Source organism: Triturus cristatus, chromosome 2_1 (genome assembly GCF_964204655.1).
Source record: "Triturus cristatus chromosome 2_1, aTriCri1.1, whole genome shotgun sequence".
Taxonomy (NCBI): domain Eukaryota; kingdom Metazoa; phylum Chordata; class Amphibia; order Caudata; family Salamandridae; genus Triturus; species Triturus cristatus.
The window spans coordinates 1043078743-1043097670 of record NC_140581.1 but is presented as its reverse complement, the minus strand read 5'-3'; the positions used below and the strand labels follow the sequence as shown (position 1 = coordinate 1043097670).

The following is an 18928-nucleotide window of genomic DNA, read 5'->3' as shown; positions in this document are numbered from 1 at the left end:
GCCCGGATGTTTGCAGTTGTTTTTCTTCTTGGAAAGTGTTTGGAAGTCACGAGGTATGTGACCCCTCCTTTGGATCATACTGCGCATGGGCTTCGGCTCCATCCTCAGATTGTTTTTCGCCAGCAGGGAAATGATGGAGCGTAGTAATAAACAGTGAAGATGCCCATGTGTGTGGTATCTAAATAAGATAAACTGGAACAGATAAAGGTTGCCGGGGAGGTGGGTGGGCGTGTGTAGATCTGCAGCTCTACATGCCAAGAACAGATGCATACTGGCAAGTAGCATTTGCCGTTCGAGGCATATGAGCTGCAGATTACACACTGTGCATAGATTATATAGCAGTACCCATCCTTAGCGGCGACCACCAGTATCTGTTACAGTGGTGTGAAACAATGTTTTGAGTACAGCCTGGCCCACACTAGCCTGTTGCTTAGTTTGCACATCTACAGAATAGTGTTTAGTGAAAGTGTGCGGTGTTGACCATGTAGCTGCTTTGCAGATATCATCTAAGGCATGGGTACTCACCAACTTTTTCTCGGGGGCCAAAATTATAGTCTGGCTTCTGGCCGAGGGCCGCACAGATTGGCCTGTGGGATGGGGGCGGGGTCGGTGGGAGAGGTGGGGTCAGTAGGGGCAGGGCTACTAGGGTGAAAATAAAATCACCCCCTTTTCAAAACATGACTAGACAACGCTGTATTTCGAAGTGCGATATATGTGTGAATGTAACCCGAATAAATGCTGTCAATATTTTTCTTTTTTTTGGGGTCTGTGTGTTTCTGACCATAGTTTTCTATCTTTGCCTTGTTTTGACAAAAACCCAGTTCCCTGCTCTTAGGCCCTCAGTTGCGCATATACTAGGGCACACCCTTCATTTGTCTCTCAGAAGACACAACCCATACCCCTATACCTCTTAAAGTCTCTACAAACAACCCTCAATGGGCCTGTTGAGAGCTTACAGTACCAAGCCCCAAGATCATCCATCAAAACTCAGAAGCGTAAATGCACAGTGTGTGCACACCCCAGCTCATGAAACATACCACATGAATGTAACCCCAGGCAATACAAGCATCAGTGACAGCATATCATATTCTTAATGGACCGAGACAGTACATGCATAAATGGTCCTGTAATGTGCATGCTTGGGCCCCACAATACATGCATTCATGTACTTGGGCTGTAATGCCATTTACAATGGCACAATGTCCGGCATAATGGGCATGAGACGTGCTGTGTCTCACGCTGCCTTCTCCTAGTCAATGAGCTCGCCCAACAATGCAGCAGAGGTATTGTAGTGTCATCTCCAAAATCACTATCATCTCAGGTAGGTGCATGTCATTAAATAATAAGCCATGTATCAGGCAGCACGTCTTCTGCTATTCTTCCTAATTCTTCCCTGCGCCCCACACTCAATTACTCTGCTCTTAGGGTCTGCTGTGATCTTAGGTTTTCACTCTTGTCCCTGCACTCTGACTCTGACCCTACCAGACCCTACCTTATGACTGTTTCATGCTTGCCATATTCCCCTACTTTACCCCCTCATCCTACTACTACCCACCACTTTGGCCTTAATAATTCACTTTTTTCCTGACCCGTCCTGTAGCCTGGCACTCTGTCACAACTTTACACTTCTATTGTTTTACCCTCAATGTACACCACTTATTATACCTCTCCCCCTACCCATGCTTATTTCCTTATCTAATAAATGCCTCTCACACTGTCCCTACCCCCACTTTCTATTACCATTATCGCAATCTGCTCCCAGTACCTCTTTGCTCAGCTCATAAGCTTCCTCTGTCTGACCCTCCAACCTCATGATTACACCCCTCTTCACTCTGCTTATACTCATTTCCTGGCCCTTCTATCTCACCATGCTCTTAGCCTGTCATTTTACACCTACTCGGGCCCCAATTTCTTAAACTGCATTCTCTCTCCACACCTTGACTTTTTAATGCTGCTCCTGCTCTCTGTCCATCACACTCTACCCCTATCTTGCTCACACCTTTTTGGTGCCACAGTTGTCTACTTTTTTCAGCATTATTTCTCTCACTCTCCTCATAATCTATCAAACTGCCTACCCTCTAATTGTGCCCTAACACTTCATCCTATGCCTAACCTTGCATTGTACGCTAATGCACCACTCTGCGCCTACCCTCTCATTGTGCCCTATTGCGTCACTCAGCGCCTACCCACTCAATGTGCCTGTGTACCTTCACTCTACTGAACGTTCACTCTATTGATAAGACAGTCCTGTGTCCTTCCTGCAGCTCTACTCTACACCTTCACTCCACTGCTTCCCTTCACTCTGCTGCTAGCTCATAGCTGTTGCTTCCATTCTTGTGTCTTACCACTCACTATTTCCTTGCCCATGTCCCTGACTTAGCACTCACCTTCCATATATATCGCTCAATATAGTCCTTATATGTAAAGCAACCTATCCTGCCTGTCCTTACTCTGTTCCTGCCCCCTTACACCCCTCATAACCAGCAATACCCTTACTCTGCGCTCATATTTCACATTGCTCCTACTCACTTGCTCTCTTCTGTTAACCCCTAACCTTTCCGTACCACCTCACTGCGCTTCGCATTCTGCTTTACTTATACGGAGTCTGACAATACCTACGTTTTCCTTTCTCTCCCCCTTCCCCTTACCATCAGCATCTCCTTCTGCCTCTGCCCATTCATCTCTTTGTACACACTGTCCCCCTGTCCCCTCAGCTCTGACTCTACCTAATGAGTGCCAAAACCAATAACTATTTGCTGTTCAATTCTGCAGCATAAAAGACCTGATGCTATATCTGTGCCATGACTATAAATGAACAGGTAATGCACAAAGCAAGTTGAATTGCCTGTAAGAAATGTGGGGAAGCTGGGATTTATACATAACTATCTGGCTGCTTCCGAAGCATATAACTTTGTGTATAAACTGCATCCCCCTATCCCAATTCCACCTGTAAACTTTTCCTAGCACCACTGTTGTCAACAGTGAGGCTCACGTAGGTACCTCATGTAAAGCCATAAAATAAAAGGCTAGTCGCAGCCCAGGGATTGACATTAGGACATTGCTGGAGCCTCGATTTATTTATTTTGTTTACACTACGTGCGGGCATTGAGAGCCTGAGCAAGGCAAGGCAGGGCTTGGCTGAAACCTAACCCGGGGGCACAAAAAACATAAATTTAATTACAGAGAGCGCTGATTTAGCAGTGCCAACTGAGACATTAAAGAGGCCACACTGTGAGCAGCATGCACAGGCAGCACAGAAAATGCTCTCAAAGGCAGTGTGAGCAAGTGACGTCAGAGAGGCAGGTGAGGACAGGGGGCTCCGGGTGAGAAAATGGTGTCGAGTCCGTGCCTGCTGTTTTTCATGGGGGCCGCATGGAGTGCCCTGGCGGGCCGAGAGTGGCCCGCGGGCCGTACTTTGAGTACCGCCGATCTAAGGGGATGTTCCCTAAGAATGCCATGGAATCCCCTATTTTACGTGTAGAGTGGGCTTTAGGGGGAACAGATAGTGTTCGTTTTGCCTTGTGGTAGCAAATCTGAATGCATTTGACAATCCACCTGGCTATCCAAGATTTGGAGATGGGCTTGCCTTTATGTGGTGGTGAGAAGGAAACGAACAGTTGTTTTGTTTTACGAAATGGTTGTGTTCTCTTGATGTAGTAGAGTAAAACTCGTTTGACATCTAATGTGTGGAGACCTCTTTCTGCAACGGTTTGTGGTAGCGAGAAGAATACGGGTAGTTCCACAGATTGGTTTAGGTGAAAGGGAGAAATGACTTTAGGAAGGAATTTTGGATTAGTACGGAGAACCACCTTGTTATGTTGCATTTGCAGAAAAGGTTCTTGAATGGTGAGTGCTTGTATCTCGCTGACCCTTCTGAGAGAAGTGATGGCTACAAGAAAAGCAGTTTTCCATGTTAGGAATTGAAGCTCACATTTGTGTAGAGGTTCAAAGGGAGGCCCCATTAGTCTGGTGAGAATGATGTTTAGGTTCCACACCGGTGAGGGTGGCACTCTTGGGGGAATTATTCTTTTGAGGCCTTCCATGAAGGCTTTTATGGCAGGTACTCTAAAGAGAGATAGATGTTGCCTGTTGTGTAGATAAGCTGCTATGGCTGCAAGGTGCAGTCTAATAGACGTGTAGGCTAGATTGCATCTTCGTAGGTGTAGTAAATAGCCTATGATGTGTTGAATGGACACATCTAGGGGATTGAAGTTATTGTTGTGGCAATAGATCACAAAACGTTTCCACTTGGCTGCGTAGCAAGCTTTAGTGGTAGGTCGTCTAGCTTCTTTAATGACGTTCATACAGTCCGGGGGAAGATTTAGGTAACCAAATTCTAAGATTTCAGGAGCCAGATCGCAAGGTTGAGCTGAGCTGGGTCCGGGTGTCTGATCTCTTCATGGTTCTGGGTTAAGAGGCGTGGAGAGAGGTGTAATTTTTGGTGCGGTACTACAGATAGGTCCAGCAGTGTGGTGTACCACGGTTGCCTGGCCCAAATTGGAGCTACTAGAATGAGAGTGAGGGAGTGTTATAGTTTGCGCACCACTAATGGAATGAGTGGGAGAGGTGGAAAAGCGTACGCAAATCTGCCTGACCAGTTCATCAATATCGCATTGCCTTTGGACAATGGGTGTGGATATCTGGATGCGAAGCTTCGGCATTTGGCGTTTTCGTGGGTGGCGAAGAGGTCTATCTGTGGATGCCGCCACATTTGAAAATATGGGTGAAGAACTTGTGGATGGAGTTCCCATTCGTGGATCTGTTGTGTTTGTCTGCTCAGCAGATCCGCTATAGTGTTTTGGACTCCTGGGACATGTTGGGCTAGGAGAAAGATTTTTTGGGGTATGGCCCATCTCCATATGCTCTGTGCTAGGTGAGAGAGCTGCAGAGAGTGTGTGCCGCATTGTTTTTGTATATAGTACATGGCTGTCATGTTGTCGGTGCGGACTAAGACGGCCTTGCCTGAGACCTGTGTTTGAAAGGCCTTTAGAGCTACGAATATGGCTAGTAACTCTAGATGGTTGATGTGGAGCAACTTTTGTTGAGGAATCCACCTGCCCTGCATGGTGTGATGTAGTATGTGCGATCCCCAGCCGGAGAGCGATGCGTCCGTTGTCAGTACTATTTGAGGAACCGGCTCCAGGAACGTTCGTCCTTTGGAAAGGTTTGTGGTGGTCCACCACTGCAGAGAGCGATGGGCAAGACCGTCTACCAACACCAGATCTGTCAATTGACCCTGGGCCTGGTTCCACTGGCGTGCTAAGCACTGTTGGAGAGGACGCATCTGGAGTCTTGCGTGAGGTACTATGAAGATGCAAGAGGCCATCATTCCTATAAGTTGCATGAACACTCGAGCTGGAAGAGAGTGTTGTGGCTGAAATTTAACGCGGAGAGCCTAAATGCTTGCTATCCTGGCAGGACTGGGGTAGGCTAGCGCTTTTGCGGTGTCTATGGTGGCACCGAGGTATTGTTTTACGTGGGATGGTTGCAGATGGGACTTCGTGTGATTTATTGTGAAGCTCAGGTCGTGAAATAGTTGGATAGTGGCGTGAGTGTGTTGTACACACTGGGTAAAATAGTTGGATACTGGCATGAGTGTGTTGTACACACTGGTTGTATGAGTTGGCTTTTATGAGCCAGTTGTCTAGGTATGGGAAGACATGAATGTGTTGTCTTTGCAGGTGTGCTGCCACTACCGCTAGGCACTTGGTAAACACCCGTGGTGCTGTGGTGACTCCAAAGGGGAGCACCTTGAATTGATAGTGTTGACCGCCCACTACAAATCTGAGAAACTTCCTGTGAGCGTTGTGAACAGGAATGTGAAGGTAGGTGTCCTTGAGGTTTAATGTGGCCAGGAAGTCATTTTGGGAGAGCAGTGGAAGTACCTGCTGGAGTGTGACCATGTGGAAATGGTCTGAGTGTATATAGCGATTTAGAGGTTTGAGGTCTAGGATGGGCCTTAGAGTGTCGTCCCTTTTTGGTATGAGAAAATATAGGGAGTAAACTCCCATATTTTGTTGGGTGGTAGGAACTAGTTCTATTGCACTCTTTTGTAGGAGGGAGATTACCTCCTGCTTTAGTAGTTCCAAATGCTCCTGTGACATTGGGCGTTGTTTGGGTGGAATGTTTGGGGGGGTAGATGTTAGTTCGAGGCAGTAGCCTGACTGAATTATTTGCGTTACCCATTTGTCTGAGGTGATGGTAGTCCAGACAGGAAGGAAATTGTGGAGTCTGCCCCCGACCGGAGTGTGATGGTCTGGGGGGAGTGGAGGGAAGTCATTGGGTAGGGGTGGAGGCAGAGCGGGAGGTGTTTGTCTTGCCTCTGCCTTTATTATTGTTGCCCCTGTAGCTGCCTCTTTGGTAACCCCTTGTAAAGGTGGATTGGGTAGGAGCTTTATAGGAAGTAGAAGCGGTGTCCGAGGAGTAGCCTCTGGAGGTGCTTCGAAAGGAAGAGCGGCAAAAGGAGCGTCTGGGAGGGTGCGATTGTAAGGCTCCCATAGACTTCGCCGTATCTGTGTCTTTCTTCATTTTTTCTAGGGCCTCATCAACTTTTGGGCTGAACAGATGTTCTTGGTCAAAGGGGTGGTTTAGTATGGAAGCTTGCACCTCTGGTTTGAAACCTGAAATTCGGAGCCAGGCATGCCGATGGAGGAGGACGCTGGTGTTAATTACCCTAGAGGCGGTGTCAGCTGCATCCAGGGCACAGCGAATGGAGGTGTTGGTGATGGTTTTGCCCTCCTGGATTAGCTCATTGGCTCTATTTTTATATTTGTCAGGGAGGTGTTGCATTATGGCTTCTAGTTCATCATAATGTGCCCTGTCATATCGCGGCAAAAGCGCTTGTATGTTTGCGATGCGCCATATGTTGGAAGCCTGGGATGCAGTGCGCTTGCCCGATGCGTCCAGGAGTTTGGACTCCTTGTCAGGTGGTGGTGCCTCGCCTGCTGCCTTGAGTTTACACGCTTTCTTGCAGTGGACACTACTAGGGAATCTAGTGGTGCTGGCCCTCTGATGTAGGTGGGATCTGTAGGGGCGGCCTTATATTTTTTGTCAATGAGAGGGTTGATGACCCTGGCTCTGACCGGGTCTTTAAAGACCTCCGGCGCATGCTTGATAACGCCTTTGAGCATGGGCAGGATGGAAGTGGCCCTGTGTGTTGTGTCGGAGGTATCTAGGAGGAAGTCCTCCTCCACGGGGTCAGTATGGAGATCCACACCGTGGTAGTGTGCAGTCCTCTGGAGTAGGTGGTTAAACCCCATTGAGTCTTCTGGGGGGGATGGTCTCGAAGGGTAGAGATCATCCTGTGGGTCATTAGGGATGTCTGGAATGTTATAGTCGTCCCATGGGTCTGGGGAGCCTGTAGGAGTGGGGTCCCCTATGGGTTGGTCGTGGGGCTCGTTCCCTGTGTCATCATAGACATCATCCTCATCATCATCAGGAGAGGGTGTGGGGGAGTGATGAGGTGGGGGAGGAGAAGGGGGAGGTGGAGGAGCTGTAGGAGGAGGCGGAGGAGGTGGAGGAGGGGGTGAAGGTATTCTCAAAGGGGAGGTAGCAAAGTCTTTCCTCTTTGGAGGTGGAGCTGGGGCAGGCTTGTCCAGCGGTCTCTTTTCCAGCCTTAGGATCCTTGACCAGTGTTTTCTGTAATGGATCAGGCCTAAATAGTTCCTCAGTGAGTGGCAGGGCCGTAGGTTTTTTTGTCTTGGAGTCTGCATCAGTTCGTTGTTTTGAACTGTGCTGCTTCGGGATGGTTGGTTGTTTACTCGGCTCCGGGATGCCTTTCGGTTTCGAGGCGTGTGTGTCTATGGCTTTGTGTTTTTTGCTCGGCTCCGGGGACGGTGTCGGTACCGAGGAGCTGATGCTTGTTTTCGCCACCGAGTGCTTCGGCGTGGAGCTCGGTGCCGAGGAGGCCATTTTCTTTTTTGGAGTCGGTGCGGGGGAGTGTTTCTCAGCACTGACAGTAGGCTGGCTCGAGCCCGAGCCGCCGGAAGGCTTGATAGGATTCCTTACGGGACCCGAAGGCACGGTGTGGGAAGCAATGTCCTTGGTCTTGCCTAGGCTCGAGGGCGAAGGCGTGACTGAAACCTTTTACGATGCCGTCGAGGGTGTGGGGTGGGGGGGATGCTGGTACTCACACCCCTCTGTGCCGGAGTGATGTCCTCGACATCTGAGTCGTCGGCCTCGGAGGCGCTGATGAGGACCTCTTCGGTGTGCTGTCCTTTTGGAGAGTCAACACCTTCTCCGAAGATGTCGTCTGGGATCGCTGTCGGCGAGTGCGCCATGGTTCTTCTCGCCCTTCGGTCCCGAGTGGTTTTCTTGGACCGGAAGGATTTGCATGCCGGACAGTCTCGAGCCTTGTGTTCAGGGGAGAGGCAGAGATTGCATACTTCATGGAGATCGGTGTGGGGAAATTTGGACCCACATCGAGGACACTTTTTGAATGGAGTACTTTCCATCAGCCAGGACCGGAGCTTGGGAAGCCCGAAGGCCCTCGTCGATGACCGGAATCGAAGATTTGGATCGATGAGAGCCGCGTTGAGTGTGGAGATCGCGATCGAAAACAATACCGCGAATGGGGGGAGAGGATTGTGCGTCGATAGAAGAACTGGAAGCTGTTCGGAACTGGAGCGCGAATATCACATCCCAGCCCGATGGCGGAAAAAAAACAATCTGAGGATGGAGCCGAAGGAGGAGTCACATACCTCGTGACTTCCAAAAACTTTCCAAGACGAAAAACCACTGCAAACATCCGGGCCCAATAATCTGCAGCTCATATGCCTCGAACATAACGTTATTTCTCCCCTGGGGAGGCGTAGGCTTTTGACACATTCCCATGTTTACAGCTTGTTGTAAATCTAGGAATGTGTCAAATGCCATGGGTGTTATGTGGGGACACCCACCATAACACCCAGGGCTCACCTCCCCATCGTGTTGTGAGGCAACGCAGCGACTTGCGCTGCGTTGCCTCACTCCATATCTGCAAGGCTATGAAAAGCCACACAGGGTGACTTTACGTGGCCTTGTAGATAGGGCTAAGTCCTGTGCACCACCAGAACGGCAGGTCTACGTTTCTCCATTACGCGCCACAACTTCCTACAATTATAGGAACAATGCGCTATGCATATCCCACCGGGTACTGTTGAAGCCTGGGGTTTTACTGATTAGGGTAGATCCCGGTACTTTAACCATTAAACACCACCATCGTGAGTAGAAAACCTACCAGTCATTAATTAGTCATTCATTTTCTAGGTTCTGAAGAATCGCAAGGAGATTATTCCAATAGCGAGAAACATGTTGACCAACACTTAGTTACACAAGGTATAACACGACACAAGACATTATACGCGAGCTTGTGCCTTGGTTCCTGTTTTTATTTAGGGTAGGAGACCCCAGAATAAACACTTGTTCACTTCGGTACTCCCAATCCTATTTTAAACTCACCACATTTTCATCTACACTATATTGCCCCCTTACCCGCACTTCACCATATGGCATTCGGATATAAAGATCTCCGACAAAGAGCCCCTACTACAGGGAGCCCGTCGGGTATTGCACTGCCGACCCGACGCGGAGCAGCCCAGATGATGAAGCATGACACCTGCAAGGGTGTGTGATGGGCATTATTATCTGATTTATGGATCCCCTACATTGACCCCAGCTCTTGGGGCTTGTATGATTCCTATCTACCCTGACTCTGTACTTTTCTGTTAATGAGTGAAGGAAGTGCACACACTACTCCCCTCAGTGTTGTCACCCCCATGCCCCGCCCCCAAGATAACAGGAAAGGAGAAATAAAAGGAGTGTTGTTTTATTTTTCCTTTTTTGCCGTTTATGGGGAGGCGAAGCACCTCCACCATAGCTGTAAATTCAACAACTAAATGATGAAGAGACCTTGCTGCTCAGACCCCTTGACTGCCTGCTGGCTGACACAGCTCATTAAAGGCAAGAGCAAAACGCTCATCTGTGTTTTTGCATCCCCATGCAATCAGCTAGTATTCAGGTTTCAAATTGTTTGATCAAGTGTGGGTTAAATTATTTTCCTAAACTCCTTTTCTGTCTCTTTTCTTTTCTATTTCTCTGTGTGAACTTGGAGCCTGCAGTGGTTTGCAGCTACTTACAGTTTCCAAACAAAGATGAAGAGATTAGATATCAATCTTGACATGTTATTATTGCCACTGACCTGGATCAAGAGATGTCTGCCCGGGATCTGCTGATGTTCCTCCATTAATGGCGTTCGTACTTTCAGCTTGGTTATCGTACGACTGCAACTGGTACTTTAGAACTAAGGCAAGAGACAACATGTGACTCAGTTTGCACATATATCTAACGTTTTACCAACAGATTAGGTCAGATTGGGTCAGATTTTTAAATAATTACCACAGAAGGTAAGGGAAGCAGGGGTCACCAAGTTGCACTTAGACAAAGAAAACATGCAAAATTGCCTAATTTCTTCTGGAGTTCCTATCAAACATCTTTAAAACGAAGGGTCTCATTTATGAAAAGTGTTGCATCACTGTATGAAAACAGAGATGCAACACTTTCTATCACTGTATGAAAACAGCGATGCAACACTTTTCATTGCACCCTCCTTGCGACACCATGGATGCCTCGAATTTACTGTATGGTGCTCCATTTTGAAAGGATTTACAGATACTTCAGTATTCCTGACATATCTGTAGGTGGAAAAGTGGCGCATTGCTGTGGGTGTGTCTGAAAACAGATGCAACTCCAGCAAAGTGTCCTTTCACATGGGGCAAGCCCCATGGGAAAGGGCCTGCATCCCCCCTTACGCCTGCTGTGAAGCAGGAGTGAGGATTTGACGCAGTGTGGTCCTATGAAGTGGCGCGGTGAAATCTCATAGATTTCACTGAGCCATTACTACGAGCTTTTTTTGTGAGGGAACGTCCACCCTGCATATATTATACCTGACGCAGGTATAATGTAGTACAGAGGTTTACAAAGTGACGCATCTGCCTAAATGCATCACTTTGTAAATATGGCGCAGTGTGGAGCATATTTTACGCCACCGCAGCATCACAAAAAGTGACACAACGGCAGTGTAAAGGACTCATAAATAAGGCCCGGAGGGTTTGATAACTTTTAGGGTTGTGGAAAATATGCTATTGCACAATTATGTAAAGTTTGGCAACATTTTATGAAATTGTGTGTCATTTCATGAAATGCAAATCTGTTGGATGTATGTCGTTACAACGCACACTTTTACAACGCATGCACTTACAACACATTTTTTACAACGCAACATCCACTACAACGCATTCCATTACAACGCAGGACACTACAACGCATTTTTAAAAACTACCTTTACAACGCATTCCATTACAACGCATACTACCTTTACAACGCATACCATTACAACGCATAATATTACATTGGATTTAAGGTACGTATTGGATAGTATAGTGGTAAAAATTACTATTCTTACTCCAGGGGGTGCAACAGTAGGGTAAGTGTTGGATAGTATAGGGGTAAAAATTACTATTCTAACTCCAGGGGGTGCAACAGTAGGGCAAGTGTTGGATAGTATAGGGGTAAAAATTACTATTTCTAACTCCAGGGGGTGCAACAGTAGGGCAAGTGTTGGATAGTATAGGGGTAAAAATTACTATTCTAACTCCAGGGGGTGCAACAGTAGGGTAAGTGTTGGATAGTATAGGGGTAAAAATTACTATTCTAACTCCAGGGGGTGCAACAGTAGGGTAAGTGTTGGATAGTATAGGGGTAAAAATTACTATTCTAACTCCAGGGGGTGCAACAGTAGGGTAAGTGTTGGATAGTATAGGGGTAAAAATTACTATTCTAACTCCAGGGGGTGCAACAGTAGGGCAAGTGTTGGATAGTATAGGGGTAAAAATTACTATTCTAACTCCAGGGGGTGCAACAGTAGGGCAAGTGTTGGATAGTATAGGGGTAAAAATTACTATTCTAACTTCAGGGGGTGCAACAGTAGGGCAAGTGTTGGATAGTATAGGGGTAAAAATTACTATTCTAACTCCAGGGGGTGCAAGGTTGGATAGTATAGGGGTAAAAATTACTATTCTAACTCCAGGGGGTGCAACAGTAGGGCAAGTGTTGGATAGTATAGGGGTAAAAATTACTATTCTAACTCCAGGGGGTGCAACAGTAGGGCAAGTGTTGGATAGTATAGGGGTAAAAATTACTATTCTAACTCCAGGGGGTGACACAGTAGGGCAAGTGTTGGATAGTATAGGGGTAAAAATTACTATTCTAACTCCAGGGGGTGCAAGGTTGGATAGTATAGGGGTAAAAATTACTATTCCATCTCCAGGGGGTGCAACAGTAGGGCAAGTGTTGGATAGTATAGGGGTAAAAATTACTATTCTAACTCCAGGGGGTGCAACAGTAGAGCAAGTGTTGGATAGTATAGGGGTAAAAATTACTATTCTAACTCCAGGGGGTGCAACAGTAGGGTAAGTGTTGGATAGTGTAGGGGTTTTAATGTAATATTATGCGTTGTAATGGTATGCGTTGTAAAGGTAGTATGCGTTGTAATGGAATGCGTTGTAAAGGTAGTTTTTAAAAATGCGTTGTAGTGTCCTGCGTTGTAATGGAATGCGTTGTAGTGGATGTTGCGTTGTAAAAAATGCGTTGTAAGTGTAGTGCGTTGTAAAAGTTGCGTTGTAAAGGTTGTATACCAAATCTGTTGTTTAACACTATTTTATCACCAAATATGTCCTCATGCCAATTTTTGATGTGAGGACGCATTTTACAGTAAAAACACAGCAAAACACAGCAAAAGTGACAGCACCGCAAACAACAGCTGCTTGCATGCTGTTGTTCCTATGAGTCTGCAGTACATTATTACTGTGAATTATGTTTGCAGTAAATTTTTGCAGTGAATGGTAGCTAATTACATGAAGTTCTTGTGGTGATGCTGGTAGAACCTTGTATGTGGTGTCACCTGGAATGTTGAAAAGTGCCTCTGTCCACGAGTGTTCTTCTGTGGCTGTTGCCTCCTGTGCCTTGGGACGCAACCAGCATGGATGGCTCTCTGTATCCATTATTAAATACAGGATTTAGCCACCTTCACAAAAATGCGTAGTCTTCTTTCATCAGTGGCGACAGAAGATGGGATTTATTTTAATCACCCATGAGGACTCTACTGAAGGTGCGACTGAACTGAACTTCGTCAAAGTACCGGTTTGAGCCTTCTAGTGCATGCTTTGGGGGCAAACCGTAAGTACAATTTGTTTATTACCCCAAGGGGCATATTTTTTTTAAGGAAGGGTACAGAGAGCGTCCGTTGCACTTTCCGGCGATGAAGTGCACTATTTGATTTACGACTAGCGCGACTAGCAAGCACGTTTGTTCAAGGAATCCAAGGCATTACTGTTTGTTTGGATTGACTGTTGTGAGCATTTTACTCTACGCTACTGCCAGTGCAGGGTTTTGTCTGTTGAGCGCGATAGCACGTTCAAAACGAAAAATACTTTAAGCACTCCAACGTGTGCCAGTGTGAAGTGCGAGGAAGCACAGCACGAGAAAACATTCTCTGTATTCTACATGCGCATTTTTTTTTTACATTCATCATCACGTTCTTCTCCTCGCCAGGCCTGCATTGATTAAACGCATCTTTCATAGGATTTCATCGGCGTACTCAGTGCTTGCGGCTGTGTGACGCCTGCACTGCATGACGCGCAAAGGATTTCCTCTATTCTCCAAGGATTTCCTCCATCAGCGTTGTTACACAGACAAGAAGCTAGTACGCGCAGCACTTTTCCACGCTTCTCAGAGATACTTCAGTCTGTACTCGGTGACAGGCACACCTCTGCGTATTACAAAGGCTATTACATGTGAACTACTCCTGCATTACCTTACATTACTTTTCGTTTATATGGTTTTCTTAATATTTTTACTCGTTAAAAAGTGATTGAAGCACAAAAAAAGAGTCATAGGCAAAACTCTTGGTGCACTTGTTTTTTTTCACTTTCTTTTTTTGTATTCACGTTTTCTTTTCCTGTCCTTTTTTTTTCTTCTTCTTTCTTTTTCTTTCTTTTCTTGTTTCTTTCTTTTCTTCATAACCAGTCTTCTTTGCAGGTACTTTGTCGTCATGCAGAGTGCCGCGGCACCAGCTCCTTTTTTGCAAGAACCAGAAGAACCACCATTGGAATGGAAACTGTGGTTCAGATCCTTTAAAGCTTATTTTGGTGCGATTGATGGACAGAGATTCGGACCTGAAAGAAAAAGAAATCGAATGTACTATCACCTAGGGGTTGAAGGTCAGAATGTTTTTGATCATCTGCCACTATATGATCCACCTGAAGGTGAAGATCCTGATGAATTTGATACAGCAGTAGCACAGTTGGACAAGTTTTTCTCCAAAACGAAAAATATCGTAGTATATAGATACAAATTTTTTACTAGAGTGCAAAAACCTTCAGAAAGCATTGATACTTTCATCACTGCACTTAGGGTTCTTGCTGCCAAGTACGAATTTGAGAATTTCACATCACAACTAATAAGAGATCAGTTAGTAGCTAGTTGCCATTGTAAAATAAATTCAAGAAAAATGATTGACGTGTAAGGACCCCTCTCTAGACAAGGAAGTTGATATTGCCAAAAGCATTGAATGTTCCATTGAAGATGCAAAACAATTGGAAACTGCTGTATCCAATAGTACTATTTCGGGTGCTGTTTCCAGTAAATCTTCTATTACCAGGGCTGATGATGCTAGGAAGCAATATGTGCCCAGAGGAGGAAGACATTTGGTGCAAAATAGACCTTTCAGTCAGAAAATATTGGTTTTAGGTGTGGCTCTCCCTTGCATGTTTCATCTTTTAAGAATTGTCCTGCTGTCAATCAGCAATGTGCTCAATGTGGTAAAATGGTCATTATGCAAGAGTATGTAGAGCAGATAAAAGAAAAAGTGTCAGATGTGTTTTGAATGAATCTGAAGATTGTAATGAAGATGATGTCATCAATCAAGAAAAGAATACATTGTAGTGGTGAAAGACAGTAAAAGACAAAAGACATCTCTTATCGTTGATCCTGAGGTTGATGTTATTATTGAACAAGCTCAAATTCAACTTCTTGTTGATACAGGAGCGCACATCACCATTGTGTCACAAGAGAAATGCTTCAAGTTTTGGGAAAACAAAAGTTTATTACCACCTGATGTTCTTACAGTGGCCTTTGAAGGCAGTAACATCGAGTTACTAGGTTATTTCTGGGCTACCATCAGTGTGTTGGGGGAGGTTATCAAAAGCAAGGTTTATGTGGCAAAGAAGGGCATCATTGTTCTTGGCTTATTACATTAGGCTGAGTTTGGTTTAACTATTAAACCTGCTTTAGATAAACCTGTTTTCATTGAGAAAAAGTCTATCAGTAATCAACCAAGAAAGGACATTAATTCTTTGTCAAGCACTGGTTTTAACAAACAAATGGGAACACAAGTTTGAAAACGTTTTTCAAGAACGTCTAGGCAAGGTTACTGGTTTTCAACATTTTATCAAGGTGAAAGAGAATGTCAGCCCCTTCAAGCATAAATTGCGTAATGTTCCTCTTAGTATTAGGTCTGAATTATCTCAGCATTTAAAGAGCCTTTGTGATCAGAATATAATTGAAAAAGTTGATGCAACTCTTTGGCTTTTGCTCATAGTTCTCGCTAAGAAGAGGTCTGGAGACTTAAGGATTTGTGTTGACTTAAGGAGTGTGAACAATGCCATATGGGTTGACAGTTTTCCTCTTCCTTGCATTGAGGATTTGATTGCAAAAGTGGGATCCTCCTCGTAGTTCACAAAGTTGGACCTTAAGGCTGCTTATCATCAGGTGGAGTTAGATGCTACGTCTCGCCATCTCACGGCTTTTGTTATCCCTGATGGTGTCTTCCAGTTTTGCTGCTTACTTTTTCAGAAACTTATGACTGAAATGTTCCAAGACATTCCCCATGTTGTTGTTTTTCAAGATGACATTCTCATCTTTTCCAAAACAGAGGTTGAACATGATCTAGCAATTGATAAAGTGTTTAGCATTCTGGAAGATAGAAGTGTAACTTTACAAAGAAACAAATGTACTTTCAAAGTGAAAGAGATAGAGTACTTAGGCCATATTATTTCAGAACATGGCATAAACCCAGAACAGGTTTAGTAAAAAGCATTGTGGAAGCTCCTGCACCACAGAACAGGGAACAACTCATGTCTTTCCTTGGTTTGTGTGGGTTTTATGGCAAATTCATGAAGGATTTTGCAAATACAACTGAATGTTTCAGGACTCTTTTGAAAAAGGGCACAACTTTCATTTGGTCAGAAGAGTGTAAAAAGAGTTTCCAGACCATCAAAGATCATATAATCAAAGCTCCTGCTCTGCAAGCATTTGTAGAAGGTAGACAAACTGTTGTTACTGTCGATGCATGTGAATATGGTTTGGAGGCAGTACTTTCACAGTATGAGAAAGGTAAAGAGTTTACAGTTGTTTTTGCTTCAAGAACATTACGTCCTGTAGAACGGAAGTATTCTGTAATGGCAAAGGAGCTACTAGCTTGTGTTTGGAGTATAGAAAAGTTTAAAAAGAATTTGTGGGGTAGATCATTTGTACTAAAAACTGACCATCGTCCACTTGTCGTTTGGCCAGGCTTTCTGCTAAACCTTTAGAATACTCTTTCAATGTAGAATACATACCTGGTGTAAAAAACTGTAGGGTGGATTGTCTATCTAGACTTCCTATTGCTGATACAGAGGAACAAGATTGGGAGATAGAAATTGAGGAGTGTTTTGTGGTTTTATTAATCGGAACAATCTATCTTTCACTGAAAATGATTGGGTGGCTGAGGTAGACAAGGATCTTGTTCTTAAAGAAGTAGTGTCCTTGATTAGGAAGGGTTGGCCTAAGGAGAAGTGTCTTTCTCCAGAGTTACAGATGTATTGGAAAGTCTGGGATGAGTTATCGGTTGAGGGTGGCAAGGTAGTTAGGGGTGACAAATTGGTTCCTCCAGAGTTTCTCCGGCAAAAGATTATCTCTGCTGCGCATATAGGCCATCTAGGAGCGACCATAACTAAGAGGAAAATTAAAGCTGATTTCAGGTGGACGAAAATGGATTTTCAAATTGATTAATCAGTCAAACAGTGTGTCACATGCAACATTAGTGATAAGGTTTTGGTTTTGGAGGGTGTTGCTGAAACTCCGGCGTCTCCGCCAGGAAGAGCTTGGCAGAGATTAGGTATGGATTTCCTTGTTTTTTTTCATATTTTACCTTTTAATATAAGATACTTTTTAGTGCTTGTGAATCATCTTTCTAGATAGGTTGAGGTCGAGCCTATTAGTATTCCAAATTCCAAGAGTGTTATTAATTGTTTGAATAAGATCTTTCTTAGAGAAGGTTACCCTGAATATATTTTGATGGATAATGGCGTTCAATTTGTTTCCCAAGAGATGAACTTGTATTTACACAATTGTGGCATTAAGCATATCAGTATTCCGCTTTATCACCCTCAAAGAAATGGCAAAGCAGAGAGATTTAATAGGGTTGTTGTGGAATGTGTACAGGCAGCATTTAGGACTGTCTTGTGTTTCTCAAGTTTTAAAGGATTTACGTTTAGTCTTATTGCACTTCTCCTCATGTTTCCTCCAATTTTACCCCTTTTGAACTCATGAGGGGGAGAAAAGCTTCTACGCAAGTTCACCCATTTTGGATGGTCAAGACCTTTCATCAAGGTTGTGATATGCAGTGTGCATGGGAGGCAGCTAATAAGAAATCTGTTGAAACAGGAACGAAGAATTGTGAGCCTACTGTCAGGAGGGAAAGTCATAGACTCAATGTTGGGGACTGGATTAGGGTAAAAAATGCTGTTTTTGTCAGAAAAGGTCTTTCCAAATTTTTGGAGTTTCAACAAATTGTGGAAGTACGCAGAAATGCAGTGCAGTTATCCAATGGAAACTGGTGGAATACCTCTGGTCTTGCACAGGATCCTTCCAAAATGATTCATGCAAAAAAGGGTATATTTCAGGGTGTTGGTGTTCCTTCTTCTCCTTCCAGTTGGGGGGTATGGGTCCAACAGAAAAAGCACTAGGGTCCATGTCAGACCCAGTAAATTACATGATTATGTTTAATTGCTTCATTTGCATTGCTCTATGTTTTTACTAAAATGTTCAACACTTTATTTCTGTATCATTCTGTTCATACTTCTGTTGTCTTACCAAAAAGGGGGAGGTGTGGTGATGCTGGTAGAACGTTGTATGTGGTGTCACCTGGAATGATGACAGGTGCTTTGGGACGCTACCCGCGTTAATGGCTCTCTGTATCCGTTAATAGATACATGATTTAACCACCTTCACAAAGATGCATAGTCTCCTTTCATCAGTTCTATAATAGCTTAACTTCCTGAAACAAACATTAAGTGAAGTTCTGAAATAAAGCAAAATACACTGGCATCATTTAAACTTCTTCCAACACTAGGAGTGGTGTAAAGAGGTGAGAACCAAAAGGGGGCTAAAAATGAATGCACACTGGAAAGCACACTACCAAGGCAACTAGAGTTATATCCTACACACATGATATAGGCAATAATATAAGCCCCAAACTTTTCGGAGGAATATGCAATCAGCTGGAAAATGCTATTAAAGCAATGACAAGGAAACAGTAACACAACTCTGTCTGGCTGAGCCCTCTGGGATGACCATCGAAGTGGTACTGTACTTCACATCCTGAAAACAAAATTATCTGCATGTTTTGAGGAATATCTGGTACTATAGGTGTAACAAGGTGAGTACTTTTGATGTTTATTTCCATAACTAACTGAGACAGTTCTTGGAAAATTATAGATCAAACAAAGTGAAAATGATTGTTCGTTACATTTGCTCTGGAAAAGCATATAAAAATAAAATAACTTTTGGTTAGCAATCTAACACAACGGATTTGCAGATGGAGCTTAGCGACACTTAGACCCAGACTTATCAA

The 18928-nt window shown here is 44.6% G+C and overlaps 1 protein-coding gene across 2 annotated transcripts in view; it reads right to left on the bottom strand.

The window, feature by feature from the left end:
- Positions 1-18928, bottom strand: part of MMRN1 (multimerin 1) — a 310831-nt gene that overhangs the window by 71991 nt on the left and 219912 nt on the right. For both annotated transcript variants that reach the window (XM_085635412.1, XM_085635402.1), the window contains exon 4: positions 10178-10279. In XM_085635412.1, coding sequence (XP_085491538.1) covers positions 10178-10279 — 102 coding nt within the window. The remainder of the gene's footprint in view (positions 1-10177; positions 10280-18928) is intronic.